We start from the raw sequence: 22,704 nt of genomic DNA, 5'->3' as shown, positions 1-22,704 counted from the left end.
TTGGAAAGATTGTCTTGCCACTGCATTTTCTTTATTGAGGCAGCAGAGTCTATATTTGGCCTGAGAGCCAGATAGATAATCATTAAGTATCTTGATGTCATTGTTTAGGATGGTGGGGTGGAGGGGAGAGATATTGGCCAACTGTTTTGCACTGGAAGATGCTTTTCTGACATTCACTAGTTTAAGAAAAAGTAGACAGTGATTTCACATTAATTTTCTATGTCAACAACTTTTAACACCTGGAAAAAACACACTCTACTTTTAACATAACTGAAACCCCAACTCTGCCTTAGTGGTTCATTTGAATTGTTTGGCCTAAACTATTTGGTGCCCTACTGCATTCCAGGCTGAGGTTCAAACCCTCAACATGCCTCATTATCTGTGAGATTGCCAGCCATTCCCACTATTTCATCCCCTCTACTACAGAAATCCACCTCCATATTGTGATTACATTACTGTGACTTCTCCAGCTGCTTTAACTCTACCTTTTATAAATTTAAATTTGTCTCAACCTCTATTGCCAATATTGTCTTAGTTACACATCAGCCCTATTTCCTGACCGGCATTGTGTATCTGTCAAGGGAGTTCTACTTCTTAGACCAGCCTACATCAGTGACTCTGGGCTTTGCACATGTTCTGGCTCATGCCTCCTTCCCTAATCCATTTCACTTACATTCACTTATTTTAAAAGCTTCCTGAAAACTTGATCTCAAACCATAACGGGTCTACTTCATGAAAGCATCCTATCCTAAAATCTTTAATATTAGCCACTTATTATTATGTATATCTTTGCATTGGAAACAGGAGGTCTTCATTGCATGAGTTAGTCTTTAGATGATTTACTTCTCTTAATCTAGCCATTTCTACTCGTATCTGAATTTTGTGGTAATGTTGAACCCTCATAGAGGGAGAGAAACAGCAGTTTAAATAACAGATGAAATAAAGCTGTGGGTGCAAATTATTAACATTCCAGTGTGTGTAGCAAGGTTATAATTAAATAAAGAAAAAACTAGCTTGGTGCCTGTGGATATTTTAGCTTTGTGATGACTAGTAGGATGTATGATTTGTGCTGCTTTAAGACCTGTTCAATTGTCTGATTCTAATTAATTTTTAAAACCTGATATCTTTCAGCTGGAAGATGAAGACTGGGAAGATTGGGAATAAAGTGAAATTGGACATTGCTGCTTTAGTTGATTTTCTTGAATTCTTTCATTCTAATGTAATGAGCATCGTGTTTATATTCTTAGCCTGTAGTGTATATACAGGTTTCCTGTGTCATTGCTTCACCAAGCTAGGGTAACATGTTTTATACTGCATGCTATTGTATCATACAGCAGGCTTTTAAGCATGTAATTATAAAGGACTATGGAGCATGGGTTATATTTCATTCTTTATTCTAAAGTTCTATTTAGTGGGAGACATTGCTCTTATTGTTTCTAATGGTGTTTTGTTTTTGCGTAATTAACAGCTGGTTGGTTGTGCAATATATATTTTAAATATGCATTTTCTAGCTTTCAGATATGGGAGACCATTAGTTTTGTAATTCAAGTTCCCTTAGATCTTTTACAGATTTGCACTTACATGGATTAAACTTAACTTATACAAGGTTAATTGACTAATGCTTTCAGTGTTTATGCACCTTTTAAATAAAACAAATGTCAGCTAAAAGTGCTAATTGGAAATTGAATTCCTCCAATTTACTGAAGTGATAGAGCAATGCTGTTTTTAAAATTGGAGGCTTACCAAAAATAGTTATAATTTTGAGCTACATGGTATTTCAGATGTGTTTTTGAAACCCTTGACTCTGCTTGTAACCAGTCCCACACTAGTACAGATTTGCTACTCTGTTAATGTTGAATTGTGGTTGTTGAAACAAATATGGGATCAGTAAATGAATATTGACTGCCATTTTGTGGTGAAAGTGTAGCAAAAGTCTTGGAAGGTCAGTTGTTAATCAAGTTGAGTAGGCTTCTCAGTTAAATCACTAACTGAATGTTCTAGATGTTTTAGTGGGAGAAGGGGTGGTCTGATTGGGAAGCAGAAAAATTTAGTTAGTTGTATTGATCCCATGAATACAGCAGGAAATACATACAAGAATAGTTCAGAAATCTGCTGGCTAATTGATCACACCTTCCTGTTAATTGGTAATAGGTGACCTGTGAGCAAGCTAAAAACAAAGGAGAGCAGTTTGCCTTGAAAAAACTGAAAACTGTACTGAATGAATTGGAAGCACTAATACAGTTATTGTACTGCACGCCGTGCCTTCACTACTGAAGCGTGTCATTACCATGTTTCTGTATATATGATTGAAATTTGACAAGCAAAATTTTGCATTCTGGAAATTTGAAACAAAAACTCTGGTGATACTCAACATATCAGGCAGCATATATCAAAAAACAAAAGTCAGCTAATATTTCAGGTGTAGGATGCTTCTTCAAAAGTCTTATAACTAAAATGTCAAAAGACTTCTGCTGTCTTGACGAGCTGTCTAACCTGCTGAGTATTTGCTATTTGTTTTTATTTCTTTAATAAACCTTTGCATATTTATTTGACAGATGCAAGTATTTTGCTAAATGGACATTTTTGAAAACCACAATGCATGTTAAAACCCTGTTTCTAAGTGCTGAGTACAGACCAGATTTGCTATGTAACACTAGGTTGAAACATTAATGAGTAATCTCTCCTGGCACAACTGGAAGTGATTATTTGAATATTGCTTAGCTTTAAAAGTTACTCATTGGGGTATGAGTCCCCCCCCCCCCCCCCCCCCCCCCCAATCCTCTTCTATCTTGTACAGGTACTAATAGGGAAAACACACTCAGATTATTATACAGAATGAAAATGTTGCTAGCTGTACTTTTGAAGAGGTTTAGCTGTAAGTAAGAGATTGATTGATTAATTTTCCTTCTAGTTTTTAAACCAACTAAAATCTAGTGCTTGCTGTTTCACACTTGGTACAGAACATAATAGTGAATAACTTTCTATCGTTGGGCACGTTTTTCAAAATGGCTAACAATATACAAACAAAAGACCTTCACATACAATATATTAGGTAGCATGAATCTTAACCTATACGCTAAGCATTGAAACATTCAAAATTAGGTGTTGATTTGTATTCAGAGTATGAAAGTGAACTGCCATTGAGTGGTTGCCAATTTGAAATGTTACTGGTGACTAATACAAAGAATGGGCATGTCTTAAACCCTCACACACCTTCATGTCACAGCCTGCATTGCCTGTCAGTTATAGGGTACTAGTAAGTAAAACATCCAATTGTGATGTCCAAAATTGAGACTGACAACCTTAGCATGTCATTGGTTGAAAAGAGGAAATCAACTGACATGCTGAGTTTATGCAAAAACAAAACTTCTAGGGCTGGTGTTGTACAGAGGATTGACTTGTATGCCATCATTTACAGCATTTGCATTTATTCCTATTACAATTTGAGTCTGACAAAAATCTGGCAAGAAAAGAAAAGTCTCAAACTAAAAATGATTTTGGGATTCAGTGGATTTTTTTTTTATTCAGGGAAAAGGAGGCTTAGCTGGCTGGGTTACTATTTCTTAATTTAGAACAATATCTGCAAGTTGCAGCTTATCTTCCTGTAATTCCACCACACTATAATTGTATATTTCAGTATCTGAAGTTAATTTATAAAGCAAATAACTAGCATGTATTTTTCAATGTTTGTTTTCTTTTTCAAGAAGACGTATTTTCATCAAACTTAAAGTTCCCGTAGTCCAAAAGGACCTTAGGGTTGCTGCTGTCATTAAGGAAAGACCACAGGTGGTGGTTTAACCTGAGAGCCAGCACACCTCTGATGAAAGGAGATGTTGAGAACATGGGACCTTCTTGGTAATGCCTGTCAGTGCAGGAACTGCACCTGCACTGTTGGTGTTACTCTGCATTGCAAACCAGCCATCCAGGTAACTGAGCTAATTAAGCTGCCTAAAAAACATTCAAAGACTCTGCTTCCACAACCTTTTGAGGAAGACTGTGTGAGAGAAGAAATTCACCACATCTCAAATGGGCGACCTCTTATTTTAAAGCAGTGACTTTAATTTTTCTGGAATATATTTAGACCAGGGCGAGATCAATGATAACTGAATGTCCAAAAACACTTTTACAGCCAATTACAAGATTTTGAAGTCCAGTCATCCAGTTGTCACTCTTCTGTTGGTGTTTCTTCCACTTTATAAAATGCTTTTGAAATTTATCTGTCTATTAACACATTCTGGTCAATTCCTCAAAGACCTTCCCTAATTGAAGCATGATTCTGTGCATTGATATTTCATTTTGAAATTTTGGTGATGTGATGAGAGTGTGCAATATTGTATCTGTGTTTTAAAGAGCAAAAAAATTATTAATATCTTGGTGTCAATCATGTGAAGGTGAGAAAAGTGATCATGTGCTGTGAAGGCTGTTAAGGTTCTTGAGTGGTGCCAAATTCTTCAATTGCTTAGACATCTAGGATAAAACAAATGATTTTTAAAATAAAGTCATTGACTTATTGACTAGTTAGATTATTTGAAAAAGTAAGCTACTGTAAAACTGTACATTCGCACTATAATGTTAATCGGCAGAGAGGTTAAATGTTACAAAGTATTTATGTTCACGATGATTATGGGGTTTGTCAAGTTCCTGGTTACAAAGGGTAAGAGATGAATATGATGAGGCAAGAGCAACTATGGTATCCTAGAGCCTGTTCTTTTTCAGCCCAGAGGTTTGCTATTTTCTTTCTGATAGGTGCTAAGTAAACGGTTTAATGATACATCGCTGACTGGATTGTTTGAGTCTCCTGGACCTGATTGAGTATTAAAGAAAAGGCAATCTAAAGAAGGCACCAAGTCAGGCCACAGCCAGAGTACTGTGAACATGCTTGGGCCCTGTATCCAAGAAAAGATACAGTACCGTTGGAGACAATTTAGAGGGTTCATTAGACTGATCCGAGGAATTACTATCACATGAGAGATTGAGTCAGGTGGGCTTGTATTCGTTGGAGTTTAGCAGAATAAGAGGTGTCCTTTATTATAACATACAAGATCTTTATGAGAGTCGACAAGTTAGATGTGAAAATGTTCTTTTTCCCCTGTCTAGGACTAAACAGCATAATCTCACAACATGAGGTTTCCCATTTAAGACACTGAGGAATTTTATTGACGCTTGTCAGTTTGTGGAATTACTTAATATGAGAGGACTATGGAGGTTTGGTCATTGATTAAAAATCCCATTCAGCTTTGAATATAATTAAAGTATTTGAGATTTATGGGGGAAGGGCAGGAAAGTGGAGTTGAGAATGATTGATTGGATCAGCCACGATCTCATAAATAAAGCAGTCTGTGGGCTGAATGGCCTACTTATGACTGCCTGAATGACTGCCTTTAAAATCAATCTCATTCACTTGGGTTGCTGCTGGTTTTTAATGGGCCGAACTAAGATGTAACAGTGCACATTCAATGACATTGAATTGCACCTGACACAAAGCTAGCTGGTTTTTAGATTTAAAAGAACTGTGGATTTGGAAATCAGAAACCAAAACAGAAGTGGCTGGAAAAACTGGGCAGGTCTGATAGCATCAGTAGGGAGAAAGCAGAATTAATGCTTCAGGTTCAGTGACCCTTCAGAACTGAAGAAGGATCTCTGGACCCAAAACATTAGCATCTGGGGAGAGAAAGCTAATGTTTTGGGTCCTCCTTCAGTTCCAAAGGGTCACTGAACCTGAAGCATTAACTCTGCTTTCTCCTTACAGATGCTATCAGACCTGCCCAGTTTTTCCAACCATTTCTGTTTTGGTTTTAGAGAATCCCTATAGATGAGGAAAAATGTATAAAACTTGTTATCTTACCATCACAACCCATTAAGCTTACTCTGGTTATGAATGAAGTCAGATGCCTGAATATTTCCCCCTTCAACAGACAATGGTTCTCCTTTTCTATAGGTGGCCCTCAGTGGGCTGTGGCCTCCTGTCTGCTTGTGCAGTGGTACCTATACACAGAGCATATTGTTACATGTCAGATTTCTGCTGCAGGCCTGACTGGCCTTTTGTATGTGTTGTGGGAGGGCTTCAGCCAGAAATGAAAGACACTTCAGGTCAAGTTGTGTCTGATTGGGCATCTTGTTTATTGGGACACATCAATTTGAAACTTTCAACCCAACAGAAGTTTTTGTAAACAACACATGAATTATTTTGATAACTTTCATTAAGGGCCGAGTACTCTCCCACCCTGAAAACACATATAATTTTAAAAGTTTCCCTCAAACAGAGTCTGGCGATTTGCTGCTCAAACCAAACATGCCCTTTTTAAAAAAGCATCATCAAAATAGAATAGACCAAACCGTTTTAAGGGTGTAAAACCATTCTATTTCTTGATTCTCCCCCCTCATTTCTGTTTTTTTGTATAAAACTGAAAGATTGATATGAACTTTTAAAAACCTACATGTCTTGTGCTTGAGTTATCCTTCCATGTGGAAACTTGGGCAATTTCCAACTGTCGCCTGTCCAAGTGCGTCTGAAGCCTCACTTCGGGCCTTACACACATCATATAGACAATGTAACTTCTAGTAATGTGTAACAGATTGTGAATGTTCATACCCACCAGCCGATAATAACCCTTAATGACAAGCCATGTCTGAGACCATATTCACTGAAGCTAATTGCAATAGTGTTACACTGCTTATCTTGACAATGGCCAGTATCGCCTAGGGCTTGTGCTGCCACCTAGTGACAAACGTTAGGACCGTGTCTTTCCAATTATCTTGGACACTCTGGAAATTAGGTTCCATGCCAGCAGCCAGTGTTCATTCGTACCCTGTATACTGCCCTGTAACCTTTTTTAAAAAGGTGAAACGACCAGTTTTGATTCTCATGTTTATTGGCTGTCTGATAACCATGGATGGAAGCAGACCTCCTGGATTGGAGGTCTCAGACTGCAATCGGGTTCCAACAATCTTCCAACAAGGTCTCGACATTCTCGGCTCAGCTCCAGGTGCTGCGGGAATGCCACCCCGTTCTGCTGCAGCCACAACATCTTGGGAATGTTGGAGTCATCGAAAGGCAGGTGTCCGCACAGCATGATGTACAACACAATGCCCATACTCCAGATGTCACTCTTGATGCTCTCATGTGGAACTCCCTGGAGAACCTCTGGTGCAGCGTAAGCTGTGCTACCACAGAATGTCTTGCTTAACTCAGCTGTCCCGGTCCGGAAATTCTTAGCGAAGCCGAAGTCTGCCAACTTCACATTGAAGCTTTTATCCAGCAGAGTGTTCTCACACTTCAGATCTCTGTGAGCAATACCACAGTCGTGACAGTATCGAATTGCTGCTACAAGTTGACGGAATAAGGTTTTTGCCAGTTCTTCTGGTAACGGCCCTTCCTTTTTGATGTGTTCCAGAACATCCCCACCTTCTGCAAGCTCCATGATTATACAGATCTTGCCATCATCACTCTCCCAGATTTCGTGAACCTTAATGATATTTTTGTGATCCAAGTTCTGTACTATTTGCAGCTCTCGTGGGAGAAATTTGTGGATGAAATCTAGAAACGGAAAATGCAATATTTTATAGGTTGAAGCCTGTTGTGTGTCTTACGTGATTAACATTTTGCTTACATGACCCTTTGATTATTGACTAGGTGCGGTCTGCTCTGAGTAGGGGTTTCAGCAGCATTAGGGATTGGCCGTTAGTGCTGGGTTTGCCAGTAACACCCAATTGTAGTAATGGATTTAAAAACAACTGTTTTCTTTCGCGAGTGTGTAAAGGCTGCATACATCCTATCCAGATATATAAAGAAACCCAATATTGAGGTGTTGCTGTAGCGCAGTGGTAATGTCCCTACCTCCCGGGTTACCAGGCCTCGGCCCAAGGCTGAAATTGTGATCAGAGATAGTAGGAGCTGCAGATGCTGGAGAATCCGAGATAATAAAGTGTGGAGCTGGATGAACACAGCAGGCCAAGCAGCATCTCAGGAGCACAAAAGCTGACGTTTCGGGCCTAGACCCTTTTTTCTGATGAAGGGTCTAGGCCCGAAACGTCAGCTTTTATGCTCCTGAGATGCTGCTTGTCCTGCTGTGTTCATCCAGCTCCACACTGTTATCCTAGGCTCAAGGCTGACCTGCTCCAGAATTGTGTAATAACATCTGCCTGGTTAGAAAATATCTTGTAAACAAATGTTTGAGTTATCGAATGACTAACTCAAATTGCATATTTAAAAAAAAAAGTACCTGATTAATTCGTCTGCGAAATTGTAGCCTAACAGAAGCCAGTAAGGTGTAACATTTCTGTTTCTGCATTGGCTGCGTATGTCAACCAAGCGGCTGTCTGTACATTTTATTATTGAAATTACTCATGAACATTGTGTTTCGGAATACAATGGGGCGTCCCTTGTCTGGACGTTACCTCCCCTAGCTCCCAGCAAAATGGCGGAAAAATGTTAAAGGTGATCATACTGACTACTTTACACTTGAACCAAATTCCGAATCTAGATTTGTTTTTCTATTTTATTTCCTATTGGGTTGTTGGATTCTAGTTAATTCAGAATTGTCCCTGCTGTTCACACATTCTTAAATCTTTTAGCATTTATTCTACCACTTTCTCCCCCCGCCCTCGTCTCTTGTTCTTGTTCTGTAGTTCATGCGCTGTTTCAAATTTAATTCCACTTTTCCATTGCAGAAAGGTTTAGATCCGAAACATGTTTTCTTCACAGCTGCAGCCTTATCTTTCTAAGTATCAGACACGAGGAACTCTCCTTTACAACCTGTCCCCTCGCCTGAGGCTTGGTGCCCCTCATGTTAAACCACCCTCGGTTGTCTTTTTCTCTCTCTCTCATGAGAGAGTAGTCCCTTAGTCCTTTGGGATTGTGGTAACTTGCAGATTTAAAAGTTTTGACTGTTTTGTTTACTTTTTAAATATGTTGTCTTTAGCTGCTGGTCATTAAAAATTTATTTTTATTTAATGATATCCTGATTACAGAACAAATACTGCTATTTTATGAAATAAGGGATATGAATCATTGATCGGTCAATGCACACACTGGCGTAATGAATAATAAATCTTAATTCTCACTCTAAATCTAAAACTCCTGCTGGATTCCCCTAACATCTCCTCCGGTCGTGGAAGAGCTGGCGCTTTGCTCGCCACTCGGACTTCATGAGATACTAGCAACAACCGGAATAACAATTTTGAAACCGGGAAAGTGAGGCTATACACTAAAGGAGCGGGTCACTTGAGTGCAACGAATTACTGATCCTGGGATTTAAAAAATGAGTTGGAAAGTGAAAGTCCAAATGAACAGACCCTTTTAAACAGTGAGTGGAAACTGAAAAATTCTCTCCGCCTTATTTTGTTGGGGTTTTTCTGAATAGTCGAGAATCATTTAGAATTAGTCATGTATTTTTAGTTAACGTATGGACTCCAAGTGATGTTCGAGTTGGTCCCACTTAGTCTCTACTCTAGGTGAAATCTTCATTTCGGGGGAGTTACTCGCTGTGCGCAGACCTTAGTTTAAAATAAAATAAATGTCATAGCACTTGAAGCAGAACACAAGCTACTGATGTAATATTGGTTGCTTCACTGATTAGCTGCACGTCATCAGGTGGACGTGAATTCCGTAGCTAATGAACTGGGACGATTTTTAAGAAGTTGCTCAGCCGCTGTGTGCCTTACCCTTTGGTACTGTCTGGCGGTTGATGATTTTGATGGCCACTTTCTTCTGCTGGTTTCTGCAGTAAGCTTCTTTCACTTTGGAATAAGTCCCCTCCCCGATCGTGTTCCCAAGTTGATATCCTTTAGACAGGAGCAGTTTTTCCATCGCTTCTCATCCACTTTCTTAACCAGTTTCAACGATCACATTCCTCAATTTAGCCAGTTCCACGCAACCTACCCAATGTTTCTCGGCTTCCCAGCTTATTTCTAAAATCGGACATTATATAAAAAAATAGCAATCCCGGGTGTGACCGCCCAGGCAAAACCATGCCAGTGGATATAAATATGACTTCATTATGATGCCATAATTTACCTGTTACTAAGGAGACTTTGTGCTGTCTGCTCAAGCTGTCTCGCTGATAGTCATTGCTTTAAAAGTCTTTAAACAAATCAAGGATTGGGTTGTAAGCAGTTAGTTGGTTCGGATTGGAGCCTCTAGTTAGCGCCGAGAAGGGAAGCTCCGGACCTTCTCCTCTCTCTCCCCCCGCCAACTTCCTTCACCAAGTCCCTTAAAGCACAGCGCCTCACACAAACTCAGGAAATCTCTGTCAAACCACAGCTCAACATGTGTCAGCTCCGCCAAGGAATGGGGAAAATGACGCCGTTCCACTTGATGACATCAATTCAAAACCTCGCCAAGGGCGGTCTGAGAGAATGGGGTCTGTCCAGCCGCCGCTGCTGCCATCATCATTCTCACCCCGAAAGCTAGTCCAACTCTACACCATGATAATGTTCATTTTCCTTTTCAATATGACCTCGAGCCTTGTCCTTTTTGATTGGTACACTGATAAACTTTCCATTTGTGAAAAATCCGTGCTGTTACATAGATAAGCTGCAGAGCTGGGCTGAGAGGTGGCAAATGGAGTTTAATGCAGACAAGCGTGAGGTGATGCACTTTGGTAGGAATAACCGGAAGGCAAAGTACTGGGCTAATGGTAAGATTCTTGGTAGTGTAGATGAGCAGAGAGATCTCGGTGTCCATGTACACAGATCCTTGAAAGTTGCCACCCAGGTTGACAGGGCTGTTAAGAAGGCATACAGTGTTTTAGCTTTTATTAATAGAGGGATCGCGTTCCGGAACCAAGAGGTTATGCTGCAACTGTACAAAACTCTGGTGTGGCTGCACTTGGAGTATTGTGTACAGTTCTGGTCACCGCATTATAAGAAGGATGTGGAAGCTTTGGAAAGGGTGCACAGGAGATTTACTAGGATGTTGCCTGGTATGCAGGGAAGGTCTTACGAGGAAAGGCTGAGGGACTTGAGGCTGTTTTCATTAGAGAGAAGGTTGAGAAGTGACTTAATTGAGACATATAAAATAATCAGAGGGTTAGATAGGGTGGATAGGGAGAGCCTTTTTCCTAAGATGGTGACGGCGAGCACGAGGGGGCATAGCTTTAAATTGAGGGGTGAAAGATATAGGACAGATGTCAGAGGTAGTTTCTTTACTCAGAGAGTAGTAAGGGAATAGAATGCTTTGCCTGCAACGGTAGTAGATTCGCCAACTTTAGGTACACTTAAGTCGTCATTGGACAAGCGTATGGACATACATGGAATAGTGTAGGTTAGATGGGCTTGAGATCGGTATGACAGATCGGCCCAACATCGAGGGCCGAAGGGCCTGTACTGTGCTGTTATGTTCTATGTTTGGTTTGGGATGTAGATTGCCGACTGCCAAGTTTTTGCTGGTCCGCTTCTTTCTGGAAGCTGGTGCTCCTTTGATATCGGAGAGGAACAGGGTCATTTTACAGACAGCAGCAGCGAGGATCACACGCTAGACTCTCACGGTTGTCTTCATGTTGTGTTTGAGATAGCTCTCCTGGAAACCATCCGCAATACAATGTCGAGTGATCAGGATTGTGAAATTACCAGGGACAGTTGTAATTACAAATAGCTCAATAGTTGAAGTTTTGGAAAATTTGATTAAAATGTCTATGCTATTGCGACGCAAATGTGACAAAGATGATGGCAGTTACTGCACTGCTGATTCAGGGAGAGTTTTCATTCAATTAACTGAATAAATCTTAAATATATAAAGCTAATCTTAATAATGACTATGAAACTACTGGATTTATAAAGAACCTCCGTGGTTCACTCATGCCTTTGAGGGAAGGAAATCTGTGCTACAGAGTCTGGGCTACACATGACTCCAGGTGAATAATGTAATCTTTGCTTCTTTGTTCCTAAACTGCCAGCAAACCACTCAATATGATGTGGTTAAAATTGTTTCGGAGATAGTAGGAATTGCAGATGCTGGAGAATCTGAGATAACAAGGTGTGGAGCTGGATGAACACAGCGGGCCAAGCAGCATCTTAGGAGCAGGAAGGCACGTATAGAATATTGCTGGATGAACACAGCAGGTTAGGCAGCATCAGAGGAGCAGGAAAGTCAACATTGCAGATTTACACCCTTCATCAGCAAACCGCTTAGCTCTATTAAGTTGGTACAATTCACTAAACCAGTAACATTCAAGAATAAAACATGTTGACCATTTAGCATTGTTTTCAGACATACCCTACCCAGCCAAACCTGCGATATTCTTCTTACTAATATCTGGGGACATCTATAAAGAATTAGGAGAGCTGTTCTACAGACCAGCCAAGCAACAGTTTCACTCGCAATTATTACCTACACCTTATGTCCCTGACACTACCACCACTATGCCTGCATAAGCCCTGCCCCACCACCAGAACACACCCACTGGAAGGAGCAACAGTCATATGCTGCCAGGGGAATGAGCTCCACATACACACATCTGGAAATTCAATGAAGATTGCACAAATGTATAAAAAAAAAGGCTGTAACATTTGAAATCCTCCTAATCCAGGAATGTCAAGTTGATGATTCATCTCAGTCTCTTCCTGAGGTCCTCACGACCACAAATGCCAATCTTCACCTAATCTGATTGCCTTACTATGATATTAATTGGTGCCTGAGCATGCTGGAAGCAGTAATGGCCCCCTCTGTGGCTGTAACACTAGTACTAATCTGACATGTATTATGAATAAAAATTCTACCAGACCAATCACTACACCATCAGTCCCTTCTCAACATAGAAAGCAGGAGTAGAAGTAGACCATTCAGCCCTCAAGCCTGCTAGATCATTTAATGCGATCATGGCCTATTTGTTTTCACATTCCCAGCTACTCCCAAAAACCCTTGATTCCCTACCTCCAAGAATCTGTTGACCTTCTCTAAAATATTCAATCACTCTGCCTCTAATGGAGAGTTCCAAAGTCACACAGACTTCTAAGAGAAAAACAAAGTCCCCTGATCGCTGCCCTGAAAGGGTGAACCCTGAGTTTAAAATAGTGTCTATTTGTTCGGGATCCACCCACAAGTGGAAACTTCCTTTCCTTGTCTAAAGTCACTCCACACTCTTCCAAACTCCAGTGGAAACAAGCTCAGCCTGTTTAAACTTTCCTCAGACGATCTACAAGTTCTAGGTATCAATCTAGTGAACATACTTTGAAACACTTCCAATCAATTTATATCCATCTTTAAAAATGAAGACCACAACTGCACACAGTATCACAGAGGAGTTACAACACTGTAGACCATTTGGACCATCGTGTCTACATTGGCTCTGTATTTAAAATGTGGTCTTACCACTGCCCTATATAATTGAACCATAATACCTTTATTTTTTGATGTTCAATTCCTCGTGCAATAAATAATAACATCCTATTAGCCTTTTTGATTATGTGCTATGTTTGCATACTAACCTTTGATGTTGCACTCCATCAAAAAACCTTTTGGAAATCCAAGAACAGTAAAGTGGCAAGCTTCCCTTTTCCTATAGAATAAAGAACACCCATAGATTGGTTAAACATAATTTCCTTTACAGCAAAACACACCAACTTTTCCTGATTACTAGAATTTTCCGAAGTGTGCAGCTACATGAAACAGTTGGGCCTATCACCTTTCCCAAGACAGACAGCAAGGTAACAACTGCATTATAGTTTTCTGCCTCTTGTTCATAAATGGGGGCGGGAGGGCGTTCAGTCTGATGGTACCTTTAAATGGCACAGTGCCTCAGTGGTTAGCACTGCAGCCTCAGCCCCAGGAACCTGGGTTCAATTCCAACCTCAGGCAACTGTCTGTGCGGGTTTCTTCCGGGTGCTCCGGCTTCCTCCCACAGTCCAAAGATCTGCAGGCTAGGTGGATCGGCCATGCTAAATTGTCCGTAGTGTTCAGGAGTGTGTGGGTTATAGGAGGATGGGTCTGGGTGGAATGCTTCAAGGGGCAGTGAGGATTTGTTGGGCTGAAGGGCCTGTTTCCACACTGTAGGGAATCTAATCTAATCTTTCCTGAATCAAGTGAATTTTGGAAAATTGACACCAATGCATCAATTGCCTCATTAGCACCTTTTTTAAGACCCTAGAATAAAATGCATCTAGACCTGGAAACCTATCGGCCCACAATTCCATTAGTTTGGTTTGTGCCATTCCCTTGTGGTTGTAATTTCAATAAATTCCTTCCTTCCTTCCATTTCCGCATTAGCAGATGTTACTGGAATGTTTTTATGACCTATAGTGAAGACTGACCCAAAATGTTTGTTAATTTCATCTGCTATGTCCTTGTTTATATTAGATTAGATTCCCTACAGTGTGGAAACAGGCCCTTTGGCCCAGCGAGTCCACACCGCCCCTTGAAGCTTCCCACCCAGACCCATCCCCCTTTAACCCACACACCCCTGAACACTACGGGCAATTTAGCATGGCCAATCCACCTAGCCTGCACATCTTTGGACTGTGGGAGGAAACCGGAGCACCCGGAAGAAACCCACGTAGACACGGGGAGAATGTGCAAACTCTGCACAGACAGCTACCCAAGGCTGGAATCGAACCCGGACCACTGGCGCTGTGGGGCTGCAGTGCTAACCACTGAGCCACCTTTTAACCAATATTAACACAGCATTCTCTTTCTAGAGAACCATTACTCACTTTATTTGGTCTCTTCCTTTTTAATTTTCTGTGGAAACGTTTGCTATCCATGTTTGCGTTCCTAGTTAGACTTCTTGCATTTCTCCCTCCTGATTAACCTTTTCATCATTCTAAGCCATTCTCTATGTTCTGTCCAATCATCTGACCTGTGAATCATCTTTGTGCAGTTATTCACTTTTTCGTTATGTTTGATACTTTCTCTAACTTCTCTAATTAAGTACAGATAGTGGGTCCTCCCTTCAGATGTTTACTTCACACTGGGAATGTATTTATTTTAAGTATTCTAAAATATCACTCAAATATTTGCCACTACTCCTGTACTTATTTACCTGCTAGCTTAAACTACTTCACCTCAACTACTCAATCGTACCACATGTGTTTAAGTTTAAAAGAAATCTTATTGTGGTCACTTCAATCAAGAGTGACCTTAACGATGCAATCACTAATTAACCTGTCACATTCTTAATATCTCTAACTATTGCATAAATGTCATCCTTGATTAATAATGGTACTCTTTCACCTTTCCCTCATTTTCTATTTTTCTTCAATGTCATACACTCCTCAATATTCAGGACCCATTCTTCATCATCCTGAAGTCATGTCTCCATAACGGTTACCAGATTGTATTTATTTACTTCAGCATACAGTGTCAATTCATTCACTTTGTTATGCACAGATTCAGAGCCTTTATTTTTACAAAGAATAAAGAAACCTACAGCACAGGAACAGACCCTTCGGCCCTCCAAGCCTGCGCCGATCAAGATCCTCTGTCTAACCTGTCATCTATTTTCTAACGTCTGTGTCCATTTGCTCCCTGCCCATCCATGTACCTGTCCAAATATATCTTAAAAGACGCTAACGTGTCTACGTCTACCACCTCCGCTGGCAACGCGTTCTAGGCGCCCACCACCCTCTGTGTAAAGAACTTACCAAGCATATCTCCCTTAAACTTTCCTCCTCTCACTTTGAACTCATGACCCCTAGTAATTGAGTCCCCCACTCTGAGAAAAAGCTTTTTACTATCCACCCTGTCTATACCCCTCATGATTTTGTAGACCTCAATCAGGTCCCCCCTCAATCTCCGTCTTTCTAATGAAAATAATCCTAATCTATTCAACCTCTCTTCATAGCTAGCACCCTCCATACCAGGCAACATCCTGGTGAACCTTCTCTGCACCCTCTTCAAAGCATCCACATCCTTTTGGTAATGTGGTGACCAGAACTGTACACAGTACTCCAAATGTGGCCGAACCAAAGTCCTATACAACTGCAACATGACCTGCCAACTCTTGTACCCAATACCCTGCCCAATGAAGGAAAGCATGCCATATGCCTTCTTGACCACCCCATTGACCTGCGTTGTCACCTTCAGGGAACAATGGACCTGAACACCCAGATCTCTCTGTTCATCAATTTTCCCTAGGACTTTTCCATTTACTGCAGTGTTTGCTTTTGAATTTGATCTTCCAAAATGCATCACCTCGCATTTGCCCAGATTGAACTCCATCTGCCATTTATCTGCCCAACTCTCCAGTCTACCTATATTCTGCTGTAATTTCTGACAGTCCCCTTCACTATCAGCAACTCCACCAATCTTAGTGTTATCAGCAAACTTGCTGATCAGACCACCTACACCTTCCTCCAAATCGTTTACGTATATCACAAACAACAGTGGTCCCAGCACAGATCCCTGTGGAACACCACTGGTTACAGGTCTCCAATTTGAGAAACTCCCTTCTACTAGTATTCTGTCTCCTGTTGCCCAGCCAGTTTTTTATCCATCTAGCTAGCACACCCTGGACCCCATGTGACTTCACTTTCTCCATCAGCCTGCCATGGGGAGTCTTATCAAACGCCTTACTGAAGTCCATGTATATGACATCTGCAGCCTTTCCCTCATCAATCAACTTCATCACATCCTCAAAGAATTCTAATAAGTTGGTAAGACATGACTTTCCCTGTACAAAACCATGTTGCCTATCACTGATAAGCCCATTTTCTTCCAAATGGGAAGAGATCCTATCCCTCGGTATCTTCTCCAGTAGCTTCCCTACCACTGACGTCAGGCTCACTGTTCGATAATTATCTGGATTATCCTTGCTGCCCTTCTTAAACAAGGGGACAACATTAGCAAGTCTCCAGTCCTCTGGGACCTCACCTGTGTCTAATGACACTGCAAAGATATCTGTTAGGGCCCCAGCTATTTCCTCTCTTGCTTCCCTTAGTAACCTGGGATAGATCCCATCAGGACCTGGGGACTTGTCCATCTTAATGTCTTTTAGGATACCTAACACTTCCTCCTTCCTTATGTCAACTTGACCGAGAGTAAGCAAACATCTATCCCTAACCTCAACATCCGTCATGTCCCTCTCCTTGGTGAATACCAATGCGAATACTGACTCCTTTTAATTTTGTAATAGTTAGTCTTGATTGTTGGTGAATTCCAAATTACCTGTGCCCACTGCAGGCATTGTCTGACCCTCATTTCCCTTTGATGTGGAGGTGCTGGACTGGAGTGGATAAAGTCAAAAATCTCACGACACCAGGTTATAGTCTAACATATGTATTTGAAATCACAAGCTTTCGGAGCACAGACCCTTCATCAGGTGCAGTGAGAGGAGAGCACACAGACACACAATATATAGTTGGATAGATTAAGAGCAGAGAGATCAAAGGATCATACAACTGGTGTGAGTGAGTGAACAAACCTAAAATGGCTGACAGTCTCTGCTGAATCTTTAATCTTTCACACATTCCTGCATTCTAGAAACTGCAGAAACAGGGTATAGAGAACTTGTTAGAAAGGAGATGCAACATTTGACAGATTCGGGAATTTGCATCTTAATCTATTTCAAGTCACATTCCTGAGATAATTAAAGGTTTCATCAGTGTCTGCGTAACTTTCCAAATTTCAAACAGGCAGAGGATTAAACAAAAAGTGACATCTCAGGTCAGACACTGAATTGTAGGTGTGAGGCCTTTATTCCAAAAGCAGGAATATATAAAATGTTTGAAGTTTGGACTGTCAGTCAGTGAGGCACTTTATATATTCCTGCTTTTGGAATAAAACAAACCTGATTCCAGGTTAAAACTCTGAGACAGATTCCGAACAAAGCCTCACACCGACAATTCAGTGTCTGACCTGAGATGTCACCTTTTGTTTATTCCTATCGCTCTGCCTGTTTGAAATTTGGAAAGTTAGGCAGAGGCTGGTGAAACCTTTACTTACCTTGGGGCAGTGACTTGAAATAGAATCAGGAATTTGCATCCTAATCGATTGAATCCTGCATCTCCTTTCTGACAGAGTTTTCCATACCCTGCTTCTGCAGTTTCTAGAATTCAGGAATGTGTGAAAGATTAAAGATTCAGCAGGAGGCAGTCAGCCGTTTTAGGTTTGTTCACTCACTCACACCAGTTGTATGATCCTTTGATCTCTCTGTCTCCAGATTCTGTGTCTGTGTGCTCTCCTCCTACTGCACCTGACAAAGGGGCTGCACCCCAAAAGCTTGTAATTTCAAATAAACCCGTCGGACTATAACCTGGTGTCGTGAGATTTTTGTCTTTCCCTTGCCATTATTTTCCTTTCTTAGCTTGTCCCTAACCTTTGATGTATCACATTGATCCACATTTGATCCCTTACTCCACTATTTTGTTTAAAATTCTTCCTACTTCCCTAGTTACACAATTCACAGGAACCCTGGACCTAGCATTGTTCAGGAGTAGACCATCCAATATTACCATGCTCACTTTCCCAGGACTTGTGCCCTTGAACTAGAACTCACTTCTCCCACACCAATCTTTGAGCCACATGTTCATCTCGCTACTTTTACATCCCTTGTGCTAATTTTTAGGTGGCTCACGTAATAACAGACATCATAATTTTTGAGTTTCGGGTTTCTAATGTAGTGTCTCTCCCCTCATATCTCCAGGCAGAATCTTTTTACTAGTTCTGCTTGTGTAATGGACCATGGTCACTGGATTCTCCCACATTAGTTGCTCCCTGGTCCTGAGATGTCCTGAGCCCTAAGACTGGACTCACTATTTGCTGCAGTGAATGGAGTTGATCCCTCTCACTATACTGTCACCTACCATGACATTCCTTGTTGCTTCCCATTACCATGGTCTATTTGGTCATACACTCTGCAGATCCTGCACACATTCAACAGCCCGAGAGATCCTCACAGAGAGGCCCTCAAACCTACTGGATAATTGCACAGACTGAGTCTCTGCCCATGAATCCCCTTACTTTCTTCACTATCGATCTCAACCTCTGTCCCTGACCACTGACCAAAATCAGAAAACCCTAATGGTGTAACTGCCTCCCGCTGCAAAGAATCCGGGTGACTCTTCCTCTTATCCCTGATGTGATGCAGTGTCTGTAATTTAGCCTTCAGCTCCTAAATGCTGAGCCAAAGCTGCTCAAACATCAAACAGGCACTTAGGAAGTGTTTGTTCTGGTTCACAAGGGTACCCAGGAGCTCCCACATGCTTTAGCCACGACACATCATCTGAACACCCATTCTTAATGAGTTTTAATTATGTAATTATATTATTCACTTACTTAAGTTGCTACTTACATATTTTGTTGTCACCAAATTGTGTGCTACATTAAATTTTATAAATAGCAAAGATCTTAGCCACTTACCAGACACTCAACAACCAGTTAGCTCCTGCCTTTGTGACAGAGCAAGAACCAAATCCAACCAGTCTCAGTGAATCTGGTTCTGTCTCTGACTGCCTTCCTTCTGTCCTTTTCTCATCTGTTCCTTTAGTTGATGCTGACTCTATGTCTCAGGATCACTCCCTCACCTGTTCCTGTACGTAATGCTGACTCTCTATCTTGGGATCCCCCTCTTTCCTACTCCTCTCTTCAAACAAAAGAAAAGTGATAGGAGTTTCATCATCAGTGTTATTAAGCAACATTTCCTCACCAATGACTGGCTCACTGACAATTTTGATTTTCATCAGGACCACTTGGCTCCAGACATCATTAAAACTTTGGTCCAAACTTGGATAAAAGAGTTGAGTTCCACAGGTGGGAGTAGGTTGGCAACCCTTGATATCATGGCAGTGTTTGACCCAGTCTGACATCAAAAAGCCCTGGCAAAACTGGCATCAATGGGTACTGTGCCAGAAGGTCACCATGTGTTGGAGTTGTACCTAATACAAATGATAATGGTTGTGGTCATTGCAGGCCAATCATCTTGGCCCCATGCCTTTGCTGCAGGAGTTCCTCAGGCAGAATCTGAGATTCCATCCTCTTCATCAATGACCACTCCACAATAAGACCAGATGGATGGCTGCAATGATTACATGCTGGACTGTTCCATTAATAACTCCTCAAACACAACAAGACCTGACAAGATTCAAGTTTGGGCTGATAAGTGACAACTGATAATATAAGTACACAACTGCTAGGCAACAATAATTTCTAATGATATTGAGTCAAGCCAGAGACAGTAGGAACTGCAGATGCTGGAGAATCTGAGATAACAAGGTGTAGAGCTGGATGAACACAGCAGGCCAAGCAGCATCAGAGGAGCAGGAAAGCTGACATTTTGGACCTAGACCCTTCAAAAGGTCTAGGCCCAAAACGTCAGCTTTCCTGCTCCTACAGTGCTGCTTGGCCTGCTGTGTTCATCCAGCTCTACACCTTGTTATCTCGAATCAAGCCAGCTCCCCCTACAGTCAATGGTATTTCCATCATTCAATGTTAGGATCTGTTCTGTTATCTAACTCCATATACTCATCATTTCTCTATATCCTTTAATACCTTTGGAAGTTAAAAAAAACTATCAAACTTAGTATTAAAATTAATAACTGATCGGGACCTATTGCCTTTGCGGTAGACAGTCGCTTAATTTTGTCATACGTCACATTGAGAAATGTTTCTTGATTTCGGAAATTAGCTCCAAAAAATCTGGCTCTGTTCTAGGCTTTGCTCCTTGTCATGGTGTCCCCAGATAACAGAAAGCATTTCTTGCTATCTACTACATGTTCCTATAACTAGGATAATTTTTCATATCTTTCCATACCTAATAAATTCTAAGAAATATAATTATGGTTTTTTAAATCTCTCTTTGCAGTTTAACTATTTAAGCACACATATATTGCATTCCCTCAAAGATCATTAAATCCGTGTAGGCTGCAGTGCTCAGACCGCCTTACATTGACCCTAGCTGTGATTTAAACAGGTCTTTGTATAACTAAAGCATACTCCTTCTGTAACTTAACATTCAAGATGTAAAGGCCAAAGTTCCATTAACCTTTTTGATTGGAATCCACATGCCACTGAGGACAATCAGAAGTCTGAGGAAGGGTCACTTGGCCCAAAACATTAACTCTGATTTCTCTCCGCAGATGCTACCAGACCTGCTGAACTTTTCCAGCAATTTCTGTTTTTTGTTTCTGATTTACAGCATCCACAGTTCTCGGTATTTCTGGATGTGAGTTTGCTCACTGAGCTGGAAGGTTCGTTTTCAGACGTTTCATCACCATTCTAGGTAACATCATCAGTGAGCCTCCGACGAAGCGCTGGTGTTATGTCCTGCTTTCTATTTATCTGGTTAGGTTTCCTTGGGTTGGTGATGTCATTTCCTGTTCTTTTTCTCAGGGGATGGTAGATTGGCTCCAAGTCAATGTGTTTGTTGATGGAGTTCTGGTTGGAATGCCATGCTCCTAGGAATTCTCGTGCATGTCTCTGTTTGGCTTGTCCTAGGATGGATGTGTTGTCCCAATCAAAGTGGTGTCCTTCCTCATCTGTATGTAAGGATACGAGTGATAGTGGGTCATGTCGTTTTGTGGCTAGTTGATATTCATGTATCCTGGCGGCTAGCTTCCTGCCAGTTTGTCCAATGTAGTGTTTGTCACAGTTCTTGCAAGGTATTTTGTAGATGACGTTCGTTTTATTTGTTGTCTGTATAGGGTCTTTTAAGTTCATTAGCTGCTGTTTTAGTGTGTTGGTGGGTTTGTGGGCTACCCTGATGCCAAGAGGTCGGAGTAGTCTGGCAGTCATTTCGGAAATGTCTTTGATGTAGGGGAGAGTGGTTATGGTTTTTGGGCCCGTTTTGTCTGTTTGTTTGGGTTTGTTGCTGAGAAATCAGCGGACTGTGTTCATAGGGTACCCATTCTTTTTGAATACGCTGTCTAGGTGATTTTCCTCTGCTCTGCGTAGTTCCTCTGTGCTGCAGTGTGTGGTGGCTCGTTGGAATAATGTTCTAATGCAGCTTCGTTTATGGGTGTTGGGATGGTTGCTCCTGTAGTTCAGCAAATTTCCAAGAAACTTCAATCATTTAACCTCAATTCCATCTCCTTCAACTTCAACCAAGAATTTCTCATGTGGGGCGTAAACTAATGGATTACTTGCCATTTACAACATCAATTGAATTTTAGAATTGTACAGTACAGAACAGGTGCTTCAGTCCTTCATGTCTATACTGCCAAAACTACATTCCTACCTAAACTAGTCCCCACCTTCAATGATCAGAAATCCAGTTTAATCAATCATCCACTCCCTCCACCAACGATGCTCAGTAGCAGCAGTGTGTACTATTTACACGATGCACTGTAAAAATTCACCAAAGATCCTCAGACAGCACGTTCCAAACCCCGACTACTCCCATCTAGAAGGACAAGTGCAACAGATACATGAGAATACCACCACCTACATGTTCCTCTCCAAGAACTCTCCATCCTGACTTGGAAATATATCACGGTTCCTTCAGTGTTGCTGGGTCAAAATCCTCCCTAAGGACATTGTGGATATCCAGACAACACATGGAGTGCAGCAGCTTGCCACTGCGTTATGGAGGGGAATTAGAATTGGGCAAAAATATTGGCCTAGCCGGTGATGCCCATGACACATCACAAACTGGCCTGGGCTGAATGTTAATCTCACCCTTACCACCCGACAGTGCCCCAGTGCCAGCAGCTCAGGACCCAAAGCTGGCCACAGGAGCAGGGCGGCTATGAGGCAGGCTATGGCATCTGTTTCCGCTCCTCTTGCGTTCCTGCTGTGCTCTACCTGGACTCCCACTGCACTCACGCTCCGCTCCCCCT

At 41.4% G+C, this 22,704-nt stretch overlaps 2 protein-coding genes across 3 annotated transcripts in view; one reads left to right on the top strand and one right to left on the bottom strand.

Annotated features, from left to right (window-relative positions):
- The window catches only part of bsdc1 (BSD domain containing 1), a 48,260-nt gene extending 42,775 nt beyond the window's left edge, over positions 1-5,485 (top strand). The window contains exon 11 of the mRNA XM_048557951.2: positions 1,132-5,485. Within this exon, the coding sequence (XP_048413908.1) occupies positions 1,132-1,164 (33 nt within the window). The 3' untranslated portion in view covers positions 1,165-5,485. The remainder of the gene's footprint in view (positions 1-1,131) is intronic.
- On the bottom strand, positions 2,824-22,701 carry LOC125464968 (testis-specific serine/threonine-protein kinase 3-like). 2 transcript variants are annotated; one of them, XM_059654421.1, is made up of 4 exons: positions 22,314-22,701; positions 13,426-13,496; positions 5,846-7,537; positions 2,824-4,467 (listed from the first exon to the last, which is right to left on the bottom strand). In XM_059654421.1, coding segments are annotated over exons 1-3 (741 nt in total). In that variant the 5' UTR covers positions 22,316-22,701; the 3' UTR covers positions 2,824-4,467; positions 5,846-6,869. The 2 variants fall into 2 exon arrangements, with proteins under 2 accessions (XP_059510404.1, XP_059510403.1); XM_059654420.1 differs by lacking the exons at positions 13,426-13,496; positions 22,314-22,701 and adding an exon at positions 9,664-9,966.
- Between the last annotated feature and the right edge of the window lie 3 nt (positions 22,702-22,704).

Source organism: Stegostoma tigrinum, chromosome 24 (assembly GCF_030684315.1).
Source record: "Stegostoma tigrinum isolate sSteTig4 chromosome 24, sSteTig4.hap1, whole genome shotgun sequence".
NCBI lineage: Eukaryota > Metazoa > Chordata > Chondrichthyes > Orectolobiformes > Stegostomatidae > Stegostoma > Stegostoma tigrinum.
The sequence above is the reverse complement of the archived record's forward strand: the minus strand, read 5'-3'. Positions and strand labels throughout refer to the sequence as shown.

Coding starts and splice junctions, on each gene's coding strand:
- LOC125464968 (XM_059654420.1), bottom strand. CDS start 9,808: ATGGAAAAACTGCTCCTGTCTAAAGGATATCAACTTGGGAACACGATC. Junction 7,538..9,663: donor CCGCCAGACAGTACCAAAGG/GTAAGGCACACA, acceptor TTCCGTTTCTAG/ATTTCATCCACAAATTTCTC.